Source organism: Patiria miniata, unplaced genomic scaffold, assembly GCF_015706575.1.
Source record: "Patiria miniata isolate m_02_andy unplaced genomic scaffold, ASM1570657v1 HiC_scaffold_30, whole genome shotgun sequence".
Taxonomy (NCBI): Eukaryota; Metazoa; Echinodermata; class Asteroidea; order Valvatida; family Asterinidae; genus Patiria; species Patiria miniata.
In genome coordinates this window covers 7403062-7421220 of record NW_024037070.1, presented here as the reverse complement: position 1 = coordinate 7421220, position 18159 = coordinate 7403062, and the positions used below count along the sequence as shown (strand labels likewise).

At 40.8% G+C, this 18159-nt stretch overlaps 1 protein-coding gene across 1 annotated transcript; it reads left to right on the top strand.

Moving 5' to 3' along the window:
- The first annotated feature begins 1391 nt into the window (after window positions 1–1391).
- Window positions 1392–18113, top strand: LOC119739102. The gene is made up of 18 exons (XM_038213934.1): window positions 1392–1415; window positions 1904–2093; window positions 2911–3024; window positions 3679–3741; window positions 4543–4728; window positions 5448–5639; window positions 5878–6198; window positions 6887–7096; window positions 7733–7978; window positions 9155–9403; window positions 9982–10152; window positions 10792–10909; window positions 12550–12667; window positions 13322–13592; window positions 14277–14585; window positions 15634–15821; window positions 16895–17078; window positions 17989–18113. Exons 1-18 carry the CDS (start codon window positions 1392–1394, stop codon window positions 18111–18113), a joined length of 3279 nt encoding a protein of 1092 aa, XP_038069862.1.
- The last annotated feature ends 46 nt before the right edge of the window (window positions 18114–18159 follow it).

The following is an 18159-nucleotide window of genomic DNA, read 5'->3' as shown; positions in this document are numbered from 1 at the left end:
CATTTGAACAATACCATTTTAGGCTGAATAATTTCACAGGGTATTTGATACCAGTCCACGATCTTCACTTTGAGCACAGTTTCTGCGATTAAATCGGTAGGTACCATTGTGGGTAATACTAGCGAATGATCCTACGTATCTTTATGCTGATAGCCTCAAGAGTTGTATTATGAGACCTTGTCCATTATCAGCCAAACACGGCACGCTTCACTCGATGCAGTTCCAATGCATCTGGAAAGTATAGAATAATATGAAGAGTTGATTTCCAAAACGCAATATATCCATTTGATAACAGTGATCAAATTGCACTATTATGTAAAACTATAAAGAATAAAATCAAAATATAACAGCTGCTTCTAAGGCCAAAAAAAAAAGTCTCCGGTTTCTGGTATGCGCGCGCGTCGCCGTTTAGCTAGCCATGCGCGTCGGCAAAATGAAAAAGTTTTTTTTTCAATACAAGATGATGTCTCAAACCCGCCGAACTCACTGGTTTGACTGGAATCCTGCTGCTGCACAATTTTAACGTGTTTTTAGATGGGGTTATGGTCAAGAATTTGCTTTATGTGGCCTCTCTGGACTCCCATATATTTGCAATAAGTTTAGTCGGGCACCATTTGCAGTCATCAGCCGACATTTGAGGCCGAAAAAATCAGGTAAAAAAAAAAAGCCGCGTCGCCGTACCACTTTTTGGGCAAGCTCCATACCAGAAACCGGAGACTTTATTTTTTGGCCTAAACTCCATTTTTCGCCTTATGGTATTTTTAAACTGTGTTGAACTATATAACAGCCGTCCAAACGTACTTTGGGCAGTCAGGAGAGAGCGGGATTCTAAAAGGTAACAAAATGGTGTTTATCGCGTTTTGGAGATAAAACTCTTCATTTGCGTCCCCATATTATCGACCGTTTGTCAGTATTACAAAGAAAAAAAGCCACCTAGTGTGACCAGTCTTGTTTTCTCACTGACTTTAACTCGACAGGTCACTAACTCCATCATAAATTTTGTAAATACAACAAATCATGTCTTGCATGTCATGTCCGTCATGTGCGTTTGTTGTGTAAAATATGTCTGTTTTGCGCCCTCTCGTGACCAACTTAACTTTTTTTTGCTGGTTGCGTGCTGTGTTTTCATACCGCGCTGTGCTAAACTAAATAGCGCGCATTCCGGGCAAATTCCTGTAGTTTTCCTGTAGGGCAGAGCTGAGGCTACAGATTGATTTCGATCCAACTTTGCATTGCAACAACACCAGCAATTCGACGACAGTGCACTCACAAATATTACAATTTTTGGGTGAGGTTCCCGATCAGCGACAACAACCGGGCATTGCTGATCCCTGGCAAGCTGCTGTCTCCAGCATTGTTTCGTCGTCGATAGTTTTGGCATTCACATAGATATGGTAGATCAGCTCAAGCAAGTGGTGAGTAAATGATACTAGATTATGCGATATCATTGTGTTTATTTGTATTTTTATGCCACAATCTGACACAGCGATTTATTACATTTTTAATTGCAATCATTGCAATAGTTATCGTGACGTAAGTTTGACAAAATAATAGCTGTTCAACAATTCACTGATCATAGTGGTGTTGAAGGATTGTTTGTTGATGTTGTAAATATTAAAGTATTTAACAAATTTCCACTTCTTTTTGGAGTGTTGTAAAGGCTAACATTAATTTTGCCCATATACTTTGATCAGAAATATTATTTCACAGTAATTCCTTGGCAATTCATTGTTGTATCTTATTGTATTTCAGATCTCTGGATAGATTTGCACCAGTCCCTTTTTGACTGTGGTTCTTACAAAAACTTAGTATCGACTGCATTAAGCCACCAATATAGATTTCATTGTCTCCATATTTTTGTAATAATATCTAGTCTGTTGTAAGTAAAACCATTTGTTTACAGAAACAACCAGATATCTTGCTCCCACACCTGAATTCTCTCCTATTCAAACATTTAATAGTGGTAGCGCTTCCGCTCGGTTTTGCGGAGAGTGGACAATCATTATTGTTTGCAATCCCTCTCATTTCCACTCTCCCCGGTTACACTAAGATCAGCTCCCAGACTCCCAACGATGCAACAGTAGCGATTACAAGTGGGATTGCTGGTGGTTACCATACTGAAAACTTTAAAAAGATGAATTATCATATGCAACAGATCTATATATGGCAAGTGATCAATAAAACATGGTTAATTTGGAGGAAGTAATGCAACTTTCTGTCTGTCAATTGATTTTGGCTGATTTTTTCTATATAGCTCGCTCTGCATTGCGTCGGAATCGAGGTATGGACAAATAAGCCAGTGCCATGAGATCAGTCATTTTGCACGACTCCACATGTAAAACCTTAGAATTCTGTATATCTCATCATCTCTGTGTGCACTAAATGTACTTTAAAATCTGACAGTACATTTTGGGTATTAAAAGAAGTTACTAGTTTATGTATGTTATTAGGTATAAAAAGGTGATAATTAAAAGAAAAATTACCTGCTTTGGAATGATCTTCCCATATTGCATTGAAAAAAAGTGATGTTATCTGACAATAAGGGCTTATGAATTATATTCAGCAAATACAGTCTCCTGACGATAACTAGAGCAGGCTAGTCGAAACGTTGAGACCAAAGACAAGTTCTGTTAGAACTTAAAAGCAGGACTGTTCTTATCAGAACACAAACTACTAAGCGAAGTTGATAATAAGCAGGACAAGTTCTTTTCAGAACTAAACATCTTCTAAGCAGTAGTTATTACCACATGATGGTACCGCAAACCAAAACGTCCCGATACTCCACCATCCAAACTCTCAATCTTAAATACAGTCTTGTTAATCAGTTTGCGTATTGTATATTGTGCAGGCAACAAGTGGACTTTAAATTTATTTATAGCAAGCCTTTTTGACATTATTTTCCTCTCATAGATGGGTATTGTGACTGTAACCCATGCCAGAATGATGGCACATGCTGGACACTGCAGGACGGGTCCTACCAGTGTCTATGCACTTTTGGCTATGAAGGAGAGCAATGTCAAAATGGTAGGCCTATCTTTGTTCCCTTTTGTAATTATATGGGCTGCCTAAAAAGACACCCAAACTCTCTGTTGTAGAAGCTATTTTTATGAAAATCGTTTTTGATTTTTTTGCATTTTTGAGTAGCCAAGGTATCCAAGATTCACAATATGCAGGAACGTTTTTCACTGCCGTTGACGGCACAATGGGTGTCTTTTTTTTTTCCAAAGCCATTTTTCTCGAAATGAGGTTAGAGAAACTTGGCAGGACACTGTTGAAGTTCCTGCGTCATATCTTTGGAATAAATTAAGCTACAGAAATAAAGTTGGTATCAATGGAAAGCCAATGATTTGCGCTTTAAAATAATGTACATTTGTTAAAAAAAACGGGTAAAAAAAAGCCCCGTCGCCGCACCACTTTTGTGGCAAGCTCCATACCAGAAACCGGAGACTTTTTTTGTGGCCTAACATGGTTTATTTCAGGCACATAGTCGATATTAGCTTGTTGGCTTCGCCTCAGTCAAGTACTTGTTTGTTAACTTCAGACACCTCGGGGAGCTAATGTCACTATCCACCCTAAAACCATGTTCTATTTATATAATACACTGTATGGCATGGAACTCAATGATGCAGCTGTTGCCTATTTTAAACTGATCAGTCAAAAACAATGATTTCTTTTCAGAGTTGTATCCAGATGCTGACTATTCAACTCTCCATGAAGTACCACTGATAGACTTGTTCAACGGTATGTATTTAAGAATGATTTATTTCAGATAACATGCATATTTTCAATGACAAATAACAAGAAGAAGATGAAAAATGTTTAGCATCCACTTTTTAATAGACCTATCCATTAGGCTTTGCCCATGTGCACATAGGCAACAGCACATGTGCCTAAGGCCAAAAAAAAGTATCCGGTTTCTAGTATGGAGCTTGCCCCAAAAGTGGTGCGGCGACGCATTTTTTTTTTACTCAACTTTTTTTTCTCTTCAAATGTCGTCTGATGTTGCAGATGACGCTTCGATCCCCTTAAGACTCTCAGAATATCCTTCACAGTGCAGCTTGAGGTGACCTCAGTAAGGCCACAAGGCTTGAGAAGTATATTGAGCTAATTAAAAAGCGTTTACGAAATTACAACACTGTCTGCAAATGCTGCCCGACTAAATTGAGTGCAAAATATATGGGAGCCCAGAGAGGCTACATAAAGCTTATACTCGATCATAACCCCATCTAACAACACGTTAAAATTGTGCAGCAGCGAGATTCCAGTCAAACCAGTGAGTTTGGCGGTTTTGAGACATCATCTTACATTGAAATTTTTTTTTTAAATTTTGCCAACGCGCATGGCTATGGCGACGCACACGCATACCAGAAACCGGAGACTTTTTGGGGGGGGGCCTAAGAAAGCTTCCTTAAAAACAACGCATCACAAAATTCATGACTTGTTTTCATTCCCATGGCCACTGCATTCAGTTTGGTTCTGAATCATAATTTGAAGATGTTTCCATGTCTAAATGCTTGTCTTATTAATTCTATTTGTCTATAGTACTGTCTTATGAAAACCCCAGAGAAAACCCCTTCTACCAACTTGCGGCTTACTACAACACCCTGGAGACTAAATTTGCAGCCAACCTCCTAGGATCCGGTGCTGAGATTATTGAGGGAAGGATTGGTCAGTATTACAGACTGATTGGTGCCCACTCCTGGCTGAATCCTGTCTTTAACGCCCCAGGTAAAGCCCGGTTCATACTTCACGCGAATGCGAAGCGAATTTGACGTCATGAAACATTCGTTTCGAAATTTGCCCGAGTTCAAATATGTTCAACTTTTACGAATTCGCAGCCTGAATACTTGCCATGACGTCACAAATTCGCGTTCGCTTTCGCTTTCGTACTGAGTATGAACCGGGCTTAAGGTTGTAACTGGTGAATGAAATGGCACTTATGATTGAAAGTTGGCAACGAACATACCCGATTTGATGAACAGGGTGTCTCAAAAAAAGACAATAAAAACCAAGATGTAAATGTAAATTATAAAAAAATCTGATAAATATTTTCAAATATGTTAAAGATCAAGTAAAAACGCCAATGTGTCCTCTTTCCAATGAAACCTTGATTGTGTGCAACTTTTCCTCGTTTTTCACTTCACACTTATGTAATTTCAAAAATTGAGAAACACTCTTTAAAGTCTTGTAAAGCTTGGAATGCTACAGTGGTACGATCCAAGTGAGTGGTCAACAGACGCTGGATATGATTGGTGAAAATTTCTAAGTAATTCGTTTTTCCGATAGAAGTGAGTAACCAATGAGAACAAGTTTTACATCAAATGAAAGCCTGGGAAAAGACCATTCATAATCCACTTGGCCCAAGGCCGCCCGACCAGTTGCATGCCTGTATTTTTGTACGATACTGTGCAATTGTCTACTATTTTGAGCTGTCCCTCTTGTTTTAGGTGTGACCTGTGTGGAGCAGGGGCTAGCTGGGTGTGACCGTGGCTTGGCCGTATCCCTATGGGTGCTCCTTGAACAAGAGGCTCTGAAGGAAGAAGAGACAGTCCTTTTCTACTCTGGTACCAACGTCGATGAGGCGGAGTCGCCTCATCTGGGTATCTTCATAGATGCCAACAAACGGATGAAATTCCAAGGTGAGATACATTGTACTTTGACATTATGGCTTGATCACACAAAAAAGAGTTAAGCACAACAAGAGTGTGTGTACCATAACAAATTAAGTGTGCTTGTCAGCGCGATAAAAAATGAATTAAAATTACAATGTAGGAACGGAATCTTTTATTCGGAATTAAACCAAAAAATAGTTATTTTTGAAAAGACAAGTTTAACATGGGAGCTCCGTCATCAGAATTTTTTGCTTCCTCCAAATAGTAAATGATGGCGATCATGTATGGACAGTCACAGTCTCATCAAGCAGCCTGCCACTAGGCTCATGGTGCAACCTCGCGATGACCTGGCGACCAGCCTCTGACCTCCATGCTTACATCAATAGCTACAAGGTGGGCACCCTGGATGTGGTCCCATCCCAGCGGCAATCAACGACTGTGCCACCACCGTCATCATCACCGTGGGTCGTGACCCTGGGTAGTAGGGGTCAGAGGTCAACCACGTCACCAATGGCAGTGTCCGACCTTGTCATCTGGGACCGATTTTTGTACGATTTTGAGCGCCATCGATTTTTAGGCGTAACAGGTATGAATAAAATCCTTTCTTTCCTTGCACTTTCCTACACTGATTTTTATGTAACATGTGAGGTGTTCTGACCAAAAAGAGATGGAACTGGGCACAGGAAATAGTGGAGAAACATGCAAACAACCGAATGGGGAATTATTTTTTTGATTTTCAGATTTATGAACATTTGTAATCTTTGAAATGTCTACTACAAATCTTTTATAGAAATAGTATAAAAAAAAACCTAAGAATCCTGTTAAGGAAGAAACAATGGGCATCTTTCATTTTCACGAATACAAAACTTGAAACTGTAAAGACCTTTTTCTCAGTATTTACTCAAATTTTGATATGTCGATAAATGCAAAATTTAAATAGCCGTAACTTGTCAACAGAATTAATACCCGATTGGAGTTCAACAAACAGTTTTATTATCTTTCCTAATATCTGGAAACCCCCCCATTTTGACCTCTGCCCATTTCTGTCTCGATCATTAGCGAGAACGCCTCACATAGCAAAGCATAGCATAATGTTTTGACAAAGTCGGTAACTGTGCATAGAGAGAGTAAAGTTACTAAGTTAGAGAGAGAGTCAGGAGGGATTCCAACACATTAGTGACCAATAAAAATGGTTTGCGTACAGGATCCTTATGCGGCTCAGAAAAATTAAAGGTACACTCCATCATATGCATTTACCTGTGTAATTTACACAGCTGATGAACTTCAAGTCCTCCACGGAGCAGACTACCTGTGGACGACAGACGGCTACCTCAGGCGAGACCAAGTCGCCCTCCTGTCCCAGCATGGTATTGCAGCTACAGGGCCTATTGCCTACTCATCAAAACCTGCCCAAGTCCCTGGACGAGATGACAAAGGATGGGCCATGAATGTGGACGGGGTTTCAGATCAGTGGCTTGCCCTTGGTAAGGAGATATCGTTTGAAATGTTATGTTTCCTTTCAACGACACTGTGGTATCGTTTGTTTTATTTCGCTGTGCTTCCTTAATAAAAATTGTGTGTAGTGAAGTGAAAGATATGGTTTTTCGACTGAGTTTGCAACTCAGCAGTTACAAAGAGTTGGGGATGACCATTCGGAAGACATTTGAACATATTGCCGACGGTGCCTGATATGCCAGGGCTGTAGCATAACTGGGGGTGTAGCAGTATGTGACATCCCTACATTGTAATCATAATATCCTGTTGTCAAAGTTGAGTATCTGTCCTCAAATTGTAGCCAACGAATAGCGCCACCTTTGGTCGCTTCAATAGTGCTTTAAGGTATTCCGCTTTGAATAATATGCCCCTAACAGTAAGATGGTGTCAAACCCCCCGGCAAGTTGTCTGTCGTCTGTCGGCAAGTTTGTTGTCTCACCCCTCCTCCCCCCCCCCCCATTCAAATTTGTTTGGCATGGCAACGCCCCAGAGCTGCCTGACACTTGGGATGAAAATGAAACAAAATTTCTACCAAAAGTCATAAGAATAAATTGTGCCAGAACGTCATTTGATGACTTGATGACATCTCTTGTATTTTTCTCCCCAAACTTTTAATCTTTTACCAGGTGATTTCGCAGATACTTGTGTCAGTGACCCATCGCTCTGTCCCGACGGAATCACCTTTGCATTGTGGGTCAAAGTCCACAGGCCAGTCAGTGTCGGCGACACCTCCTTTGCATTCATCTTCAGTACCGGGGGTCAGTCATCGCGGGGTTGCGCGCTCTACCAACATGGGGGAAACAGACTGAGGGCAACAGTGGCAGACGGCAGACGGGAGTGGATTGTGGAGGTCAAGTTCGTTTCCAATGATGGTAAGTCCCACTCACTGATTTTGCTAGGGGTGGGGGAGAGGTGGGGGTGGGGGTGGGTAGGGTGAGGGATGGGAGGGGGCAGGTGGGGGCATGTTGGAGGGTGGGATGGGGGTGTCCCGGCTCATTATTTTTTGTCGTCAGCAAAATCATAGTCCTGTCGGCAAAATCAAGCGTATGTCAGCAAATATGCTGCGAAGAATATCGCCACTTATTTTCCGGTAATATCCAAAATTTTCCAAATTTGTTGTCGCACTCCGTCCCCATTCAAATTGGTCAGGTAATGACGCGCCTAGAATTGTCAAACTTAAATATTGGTTGATGGTCATTCCGCGCATGGCTTTTCATAATCATGTTGCATCCAACAAAACAAATCTTAGGGATCAAGTTTCTAAACATGTAAGAAAAAGCATATCCAGCACTTTTTTTGATCTCTCAAATGTAGCTAATTTCAATGCCAACCAGTTAGGCGTTAGTATGTGCGTGGCATGTCCGGTGGGCAGAATAGCAGTATTTTTACATCCCAAAAACATTGGAACATTGATCAAAGAAATCAGTACATTCAGTTAATCGAATATTTATTAGTTTTTCTTAGAGAACACACAGGAAAACACTTCTTTTTGGCAGAGTTTCTCAGCCGCTATTAAATACTCATTGTGGCCAATTAGTGAAGTGGGCAAAGGGTCAGAACAAATTATCAAAGTTGAAACAAAAGTTACATTTTATTAGGCCGAGTAAAAAATAAAATAGTTTCTCGTCCGGGGTTTTGAAAAAAGGGAGGAAGCGGGGCTTTTTATTTTTTATTTTTTATTTTTTTCAAGATGACCGCCTTTTCAAAATTTCCTGCAACCGTTGGTGTTCCACTGTTCGAAGACACTTTTAAAGATGAAAGACAAGTTGGACAAGAGAACTGAACATATTTACAGTGTCATTTAGATTTGTATTGGTATTGGTATTTATTTTCTGATGAATTTGTAGACTTTTTCGGTGTTTTTCTACTACATTTTTCAAAAATAAACAATAATACAAAAATCCAGGCGGCCTCCAAAAAGGAAGCGGGCGGGGACGAGAAACTTGTTTGTTTTTTTACCTCGCCTTAGGAAGGCGTACCCTTAACTAACTCTGAACACTTACCACTAAGAATGTGACAGGTTTTTTCTTTCCACTTCATTATTTTAGACCACTGGGTCCACCTTGCCATATCGTGGCGGCAGTCATTAGGCTTGGTCCTGTACATCGATGGTAACACCCACGGTAGGGACCGCACGGGACACGTGCGCCTCCGACATCACGACCTGGACAGTCGGTTACTGGTAGGACGACGGAACGACTACCTGGCCGGCTTTGCCAACGTGACCCTTGAATGGCTGGCCATCTGGGAGCATTACATAGAACCATGGGAGGCAAGGAGGGAAATGGGTCTCGTAGGTAATTTATTGTGTGTGTGTATGTACGTCCAGACCTTTCTCAGGGTACACCATCTTGAAAATCGTAGCGAGGTAAATAACACAAACAAACATGGCGGCGTAAATAGTGTGTGCGGTGAACGAGTGACTCGCGCAAAGTTACAGCTGTTCGACCACTGTTTTAGGCTTTATATTCTAAGATCCTTCTGCAAAATGCAATGAGACATGACCCACCTAGAATACGGATATGTTTCGGGGGAATTTGAACCAACATCGACACTCAAGGTGCTACATCAATTTTACCTCATCAGGCTCAAGACCCGGCCTTTTCCGAGTCCCCAGATGTACTAAAAATGTAGTCTTATTGCAAGAAATTAACAAACCCAAGCCCCAATTCTCTGCAGACCCAGTACTTTGAATGAGTCGGGAGTGGAGTGTCCAACACACGTCTGACACACGTTGTCAAAAACTTACAAATACATGCGAAGGATTCGGACTCCAGTTGAATTTAATTCCTCTTGCATATTGTTTAAACCATTAAATTGGTGAATGGTAAAACCCAATAAAATTATAATGGCTGTCATTTATTTTATTCGACAGAAAATGACCAATATGCAACAGCCACGTACTACTGGAACCAACAACGATTCATTAGCAGTACCTTTGATATCCTGGCAAATTCTGGAGGCACTGAAGGGCCAAGTGGAGATGTCACAGTGCCATACGCTGACGTGGTAGACTTAAGCAGCCCAGGTGCTTATCTTAATCTCGGTAAGTCAGATATTTGTTTGTCCACAAGGATTCTGCAATTGTTGCTTAATTTTCTCCCCCAAAATAAGAGTTTTTAAAAGAAATTTGTTAACAAACTTGAATTTAAATCCTCAAACCTCGAGTTCGGGTCCAAGCCCAAATGATCAATGCCAAGCCTGAGTCCAAGTCCCGAGTGATTTGAGTCAAGTCCGAGTCTGAGACATGAGTCAGTTTGAGCCAGTCTGACGAAAGAAGATGCAGGGTTAAATTTAATATAAAATGTATTGTTTCATGTGAATAACTATAAACATTTGCATGAAAACATAAATTAGAGTATATTTTTTTTTAAATAGAGTCATTTGAGTCACTCAAATATTGAGTTTGAGTCCCATGTCTGAATCTGAAGAGTCCAAGGCATTGTTAATAGTGACTCAAGTCTATGTATGAGTCACCAAAAATGAGTACACAGGAAACGAAGATTCAGTGTTTTCAGCTGAGTATCGACCTTTAATTCAATTCCTCCAGCTTCATCTGCAAAAAGTCTTGGTGTCGAGTTTGACTCGGCATAGAAAATGACACACATTGCATGCATGACACACACACACATGATGTATCTATTAATTGGCTTCATCTTTGTCATTGTATGGATATATTCTTCAGGTGATTTTATGGGAAGGTGTGTTACCGACCCTACTAAGTGCAGCACTGGTTTAAGCGTCTCCCTCTGGTTAAGATATCAGCATGGCATTAAATCTAGCAAACCGTCAATTATAATCAGGTATGTATTAGGTCTACCATGATGCATTTTGTGCTTTTCTGCAATCTGGCATATATGTTTTGCCGCACATACACTTCAACCATATACCAGCTGAAAGAAAAGTGTCAGATGGTTGTTGTGGTGTAGGTAATTCGTAGTGTTTGTACAATCCTGAAAAATGTCACGGTGAGAAAACTGCTTCAGAAGTATCCATGCACAATTTGAGGTATGGAGTGTTGATTTGTCAAAATTGGCTTGCAGGTAAATAAATGGGACCTGATCACTCTTACTTCTTAACTTGCACTTAAAGCTATAGTCCATCATTTGTAATTAGTGCATTTTGTTTGTTTGAAGCAACAAAAGTGTTCAAAATCTAATGAAGGATACTGAACAATTTACTTGATGAAGTTTCAGCTCAGCTTCAGCTTCATATTCCAAGAAAAACAGCATTCTAGGATCTCAATTTAAAATCAAAAGTTGCTAAATCATGTTTCGAATTGTTTTGAATTGCAGCTTTACACGATGTCACGCACTGATCCGACGAATTATAGCAACCGTGTGCGCCTTTGCGTCGTTCCAATGCTTGTGCGCGCTGCGCTGAATAACAAAACAAACAACTAATTTAAATTTTCCTACGGTGCTTCTACCATTGGAAATGCCTTCTTTCGTTGATTTCTTCAAAATGAGAGCTTGCCAGAAAGGATAATTTCACAGGGAGTTTAGTCCCCTTACTGTCTTTCAACCAGTATGTTTTTCAACAATAATTACGCCAGTTACTTTTTTGGATAGCTGCAAATGATGGACTCGGGCTTTAATCCCCCACCCACCTCTTTTTGCTCTTGTTTTTCATTAGTCCTTTGTCCCCTGATGTATATCAATTTCCAAATTCAAATGACGAACATTACACGTTGGTTGGCAACTCTCTTTGTCATGGTTTGAACTCGTCACAGCAAAACCCCTACAGCGCGTCCCAAAATACCCGCAACAGTTTTTTGCTAGGCTCCAGCCATTAATTGTATATCATTTGAAAGCTTCGAATCTTAACTTTATCCCTGGTAAGTATTGCTGTGATTTTCAAAAGGGTTTTGAAATTATTTGAGTTAAAAAAAAAGGCATGTCAAAAACAAACTCAACCAATTTTTTTTCTAATGTGGAAATGGTTCATCGTGTTCATGATGTGACGATCTCGTTGCCTTTTACTTTCTGTGTTTTCTATTCATTTCGATCAACATAGACTACACCTTAAATGAATTCACAATAGTGTTCTTCATTTCAAGTTCAATTTTGACATTCACGTGCAAGTATGTACCTATTCGAAAAGCGCGCTCAAAGTGTGACTCAAGTTTGCATCTGATATACCGGATCATCGATTTTCCTTGAAATTGGTTGAGGTTGTTTTTGACGTACCTTTATTTGAACACAAATAATTTCAAAACTCTTTTAAATATCAAATCGATACTCGCCAGGGATACAGTTGAGATTCCAAGCTTTAAAATGGTGTAAAAATAATGGCGGTACGTGTTTCTGCGCCGACACTAGAGCCTCGCAAAAAAAAAATGCGGGTATTTTGGGACGCGCATTTTCTTCCTTCAATGATGGCTGCATGAGCTGAGCCACAAGATGCACTAAACTCATTATTTTCATGTCTTTTTTTAATGCAGAACTAGAGACTTAAATGGAAAAGACCAGCCAGGTTTTGTCATGTTCGTATTAGATGCAGTACTGTGGCTGGGGGTACAGAGTTCACCAGGCCGTTGGTTTGCTTCATTAGAAGTGGAGGTAAAAAATTGATGGACTAAATTGGTGTCATTAAATTAAGGAGATATTAGTGTGATGGAAAGGCAATAACTAAGGGAATTAATATGTGCTTGGTTGGTTTTAAACAAGTACGTTTAAAACCGGCTAGGAGCCTGGATGTGGATATGGGATATATTATCCATGTCCGGGCCCCTGGACGGTTTTAATGATACAAAATGTACTTGTCTAATACCGGCCAGCACATGGTTACTTTTATAACACACCTCTTGCTTGTTCTTTATCCTGGTTGACTGAAACGTGGTCACGTGTGATTCACTAATATAGACTAGTGTATGAAACTTGCGCGGTTTTCACAGCAGTAATGCTGAGATTGTGCTCTTTTTAAAATCTGTAAAAAAAAAAATGACCAGGGTCGACAAACAACTCGTTTAGTGTGATCCCATCACAAATGCTGTTGTGGTCAAGGTAAACAAACAAGATTGAAAAATTGACAAAACTCGAACGATTTTGTTCTGCCAATTACTCCAGCAATGTTCAAGCCATTTCAATTGTGTATACAGTGTACACATCGTGCTCAATATCTCAATGACCAGCTCTAATGGGATTGCCTTGTGTATCTTCAAACCTTATTCTTCAAAACTCAAGCTAATTAACTTCCAACCGTTTTGCCCCCAGCATTTCCCCAACGACATTTGGACCAATGTGGCATTTACATGGAGTGAAGCACGAAACCTCGTCCTTTACATCAACGGCTTCCAGTTCACGGGAAGAATTAACTATCGCTTTGAGCCGAAGTCCATCTCTCCTAATCCTACACCACAATTGATCGTGGGAGCGACCAGCACCCCAACACCGTCACATCCAGTGACCTTTCAAGTTCATAGTTTGGCAATTTGGGAGAGTTATATCGAACGGTGGAATATTAACCAACTGCTTGGGATGTCAAGTGAGTATGTTTGATATTCATCGTTCTTAAATTTAAGGGAGAATGCAGCATACAATCCTCATCGACGAACTGAGGTCAAGAAACTGACCAAAAAAAACCCCTTTTATGGCAATTCCACTCGAATTTGGACTTGGCTTAAAAGTGGAAAATGTATGACATCTTTAGAACTACGAAAATCACCACTTCAAATCCTGTAACAAATTAAAGGGGACAACAAGACCTTTTTGTTTGAATGATGTGCCAGTGAGATACAATGTAGTTATTTTTTTTTAATTTTCGTAATTTCTTCGCACGATTGGAGACATCGGTCATTAGGGAGACATTTTCATGTCTCCCTAATCTCACTGCCCCCTTTTATTGGCAGAATTTTACTGTCGCAATTAGATTATATTTGTTGCTCGTGGTCTTATTAGTAAACATACCGAAATTCGTGGAAAAAGGACAAGGGAATATTGGGTTAGGGCACATTTAAGTTTGAAAAATTTTACGCACAAGTCCATGGGGATGTGTCCCAAATGTCCAATCCAGGGTAATTATTATTATTATTATTATTATGAATGAACTTCACTTTAAACACAATTTCATCTTCTGCCTACAAGTGGACCACAAAAAAAATCTGATTGGGTATGCAAGGCATGGCCTACAATCTACTTGACTACAACATTGCCTTTTCAATCCATTCAGAGTCTGAGCTCTATTGCTTCAAGTACGGAGACTACTGCTGGTCGTTTGAGCCCACCCTACGCCTGCGTCACCCGTTTGAGCTCAGCCCTGCCGGGGCTACGTTCACCTCGGACCGTCGCGATCAGGGAACAGCCCTCTGCACCGACGGCCGTAGCGGGTGGATATCCCTGGGCGATTTCTCCGCGCAGTGCCCGGCGCGCCCGTCGGCCTGTGAGCATGGCTTCATCGTTGCAATGTGGGTCAAGTTGACGGAGGTCACTTCTCACCGACGCAGTGGTTACCTGCTCAGTGTTGGAGCTGAGGAACAGGGTAAATATAAATGATCTTTTCAAGCCCTGAAAGTTGTACTCTCCAAGCTCTACATCAAATTTCACTTTTTTTGTCTTTTTGTGTGTTTTATGTTAACAAAAATGCAAAACTGTTTTTACCTATTTTGGGCATCTACTGTCCCCTGAAAAAGGTTTTAATATTGGGTTAGTTTTGCATACAAACAGATCCGCCCTGCGAGTAGGCTGGCTTTTGGGACCCACGTTATTAATTCTAAAAGGGGGGGGGGGCACAGATCAGTCAGAAACTAATTCTAGTGTCTGATTCAAACAAAAGAACAACTTTATGTATCGCTACAAAAACAGCGGTTAAAGGTAGAGTATATCATTTGCCATTTAGGCATTTTTTTTTCATTTGAAGCAACAAAATTTGCTTAAAATCTAAAGAAGTGAACTTTTAGCTCAGTGAATGCTGTGTATATTCCAAGAAAACAATATTTTTAGGATTGCGCCCGATTGCAGCTATGTAATGCGACGCACTGAACTAACGAATTATCACAACTGCACGCAAATGTGCGTTCTTTCAACGCTTGTGCGCACCCATTCACGGCTTTGCCGAATAAAACGAACTACTATAATGGACATTTTCAAAATGCGTAACCACACATTGGCACCTATCGACTGCACACTGCCTGAACAAAGCGCGGGTAATTCAATTCACCTGCTCCCATGCACGCAAGCACTGTGTGATCAGTATTCCCGGTCATTCGTTTCGGGCAGCATAATTTTGTCACGCAGCAATGTCTGCTCACATACTCTTTAAATTTGCAATATTTCAAACTGCATCATTTTTCATAAACCATTGTCAATGTTAGATGATTTACAGTCTTTGGTAGCAAACGGGGCATCAAAATGTAGCTAACAACATTCCCCAAAGGTCTATACAAATGACGTTATCATAAGACGATCAGATTCAAAATTATGACACCTTCAATAAGTGTGAAGTTTCTTTTTTTGCGGTGCTTAGTTTATATTCAGCTGGCACTCAAGGATTTCTTAACGTGACAAACACTTTTTCGTTCAATCCTCAGGGGAGAGTGGCTTGTCTCTTTTTCAATCCATCACCGGTATCCGGGCGAAGGTGGTTGACGACAACCTGTCCTGGGAGACCAATATTAAATCCTCTTGGTTGACCTTTGACCGGTGGATCTATCTTACTATCAAGTGGACAGGTCAAATACTCGTGATTGACATTGGTGGCGAGGAACTGCCCACTACTGTAAGTCCAAATTTTAGTCTTGGTCATGGTGTTGGTAGTTATTATTACTATTATTATTATTCATTTCTGGTAATGAAACCAAGGATTCCTCAAAAGCGCCCTAGGCACTGTAGCTCGCAAGCCTGAAGAAACCTGTGGAGAGAAGACAATGAGAAGAAATTACAGTTTTAGAGGTGGGAGGAAAAGCCCAGAAGAATATTCTGGGGAAAACCCACGGAATCAGGCAGGGACTGAAAATCCAATCCACATATTGGCCCAGGCGGGATTCGAACCCGGGTCACAGCGGTGGAAGGCGAGGAAAGTACCGCTACGCCAACCTGACTCCTCCTGTGGTATGTCCTTTAAATATAGTTTTATATTACAGAGCTTATTTAGACGTGACTTCATAGTCATAACAAATGTGTATTTGAAGACAGGCAATGGCCTCTCGATTCTAATATTGTATTGGTTGCTATATGCATCTTGTTTCAAGTTGGCTGTACTATCCACTCCGTTCACAAGTACCCCCTCACCGGCAAAGAGAGTACAGTTGGGGGTGACCGACTGACGCCATCTTGCCTGACTGCAATTTATTTGCCGCAAAGCACGGCCACTGCGTGTACATAGTACAAATCCCCTGGTGTACGTGCGTCACACATAAGGAACAGTCGCTAGGTGAAAGGGCGCCCTCTTTTGTCGGCGCACGGAGCTCATAGCTGCCTTCCCTTAAAGGCAGGCTCATAGTCGGTCGCGCGACTGAAAAACTGATGCGCGATCATTTTAAACGCAGTTTATAGTCGCCGCTGAAGACGCAGCAACTAGTTGCTGACTCACCGATTCATTGACTGACTGTCCCTTGTGAACCTTGTAGTGCTATTGTATAGGATTACCCCATAAAGCGTCAGTGAACAGGCCAAATGTGGCGTATTGTCCAGACTAGGCGATGACCTCTTTGTTGGATAATTTAATTTGAAAAACTTTTTTAACACTTTTTGTTGTTGCCCGTATTTAGAAAGAGTGTGTTAAATATTTTCTTCTTCTTGGAATTCCTGTAATAAAGTTTGAAACTTTTTAAAAATATTTTCAATCATCAGACTCACATCTATGCGTCTAGCTTTCATGGTGCCAATACCCACTTCAAAGACAACACACCACTCATGACTCTGGGCAAGTCCATTCATGACAACAGGGGTTTCCTCGCGGCGTGCTATGATGATGTTCTGCTCCTGCTGCCTAAGAGGGCTGGCGAGGACTTACCCTACCAAAATAGTTCAGTCCGTGAGTAATGATATATGTTTACCCCATCAATTAACTTCAGAACATAACAGTCAAAATATCTGTTCTCCTGCCAAGCCCTTACACACAGGCTAGTCACCAACAGTCAGATCATATATATTAAAAGCACAATGACTAGTCGTATTCCATCAACAGACAAAAGCAGGTATGCAGGTAGTCCCAGCCGGCTTACCAATCACCTACAGTCAAAGCACAGCTGTATTAGGTTTCATAACAATCACCACCAGTCAATCCTGCTTCACAAACAGATCCCTATCATTTGATTGGTGGAACTCACATCACGTGACATTCGTTATTACTCCCATTCATGCTGGAAAAGGCCCATGGGGAATGGGAAATACTATTCAACAGTTAGGATCATTCTTCTTCCATGACACGGTATTTGGTGAGCAAATGCATGCTGGTGTGCGCGTGCAGCTTTGCAGGTAGCCCGTATTGTTCCAAAGAGCCAGCGCTTCAGAGTTTGGTTCAAACATTTTTTGCAAAGGGGTGGTTTGGAAGAGAGAAATACATTTTCCACCAATTTTGTATTGAATCAAAAGTTCAAGTATATCAAATGACAAGGATCTATATGTCAGTTATATAAAACAGATATTGTGAAATAGGATATTATCGCTCAGTAAAATCTGGACTTTTCCTGTTCATTCAGCTTCACCTCGTGAAATGGAAAAAGTCCAGATTTTACCTTGCGATAATATTCCTCCCATTTCACTCTGAGCCACTCAATATTTCTATATGATGAAGGTAGTACGTACGTGTGCTCTCAATCATTAAAAACTGTCCCCCGATTGTTCTTTACTGCTGGGATCATTTTTGCCAGCAAGAGAGGGAGGGTTTTGAAGCGATGCTTTATCAGTTTCCATGTTTGTAAATTTTTCTTCCTAATTTGCAGAAGAAAATGAGAACCAGTTTAAGCTAGACGAACCTGGTCCCGAGACTGCCAGAGAAGAGTGTAAGATTATCCATGAAGCAGACTGTGCAACAACCATTGAGGAGTTATTGTATGTGGTAGGTTAATCAAAGAAGAGTGCAAGGTTATCCATGAAGCAGACTGTGCTACAAC

Coding starts and splice junctions, on each gene's coding strand:
- LOC119739102 (XM_038213934.1), top strand. CDS start 1,392: ATGGTAGATCAGCTCAAGCAAGTG. Junction 12,668..13,321: donor TTGCTTCATTAGAAGTGGAG/GTAAAAAATTGA, acceptor TTTTGCCCCCAG/CATTTCCCCAACGACATTTG. Junction 17,079..17,988: donor CTACCAAAATAGTTCAGTCC/GTGAGTAATGAT, acceptor CCTAATTTGCAG/AAGAAAATGAGAACCAGTTT.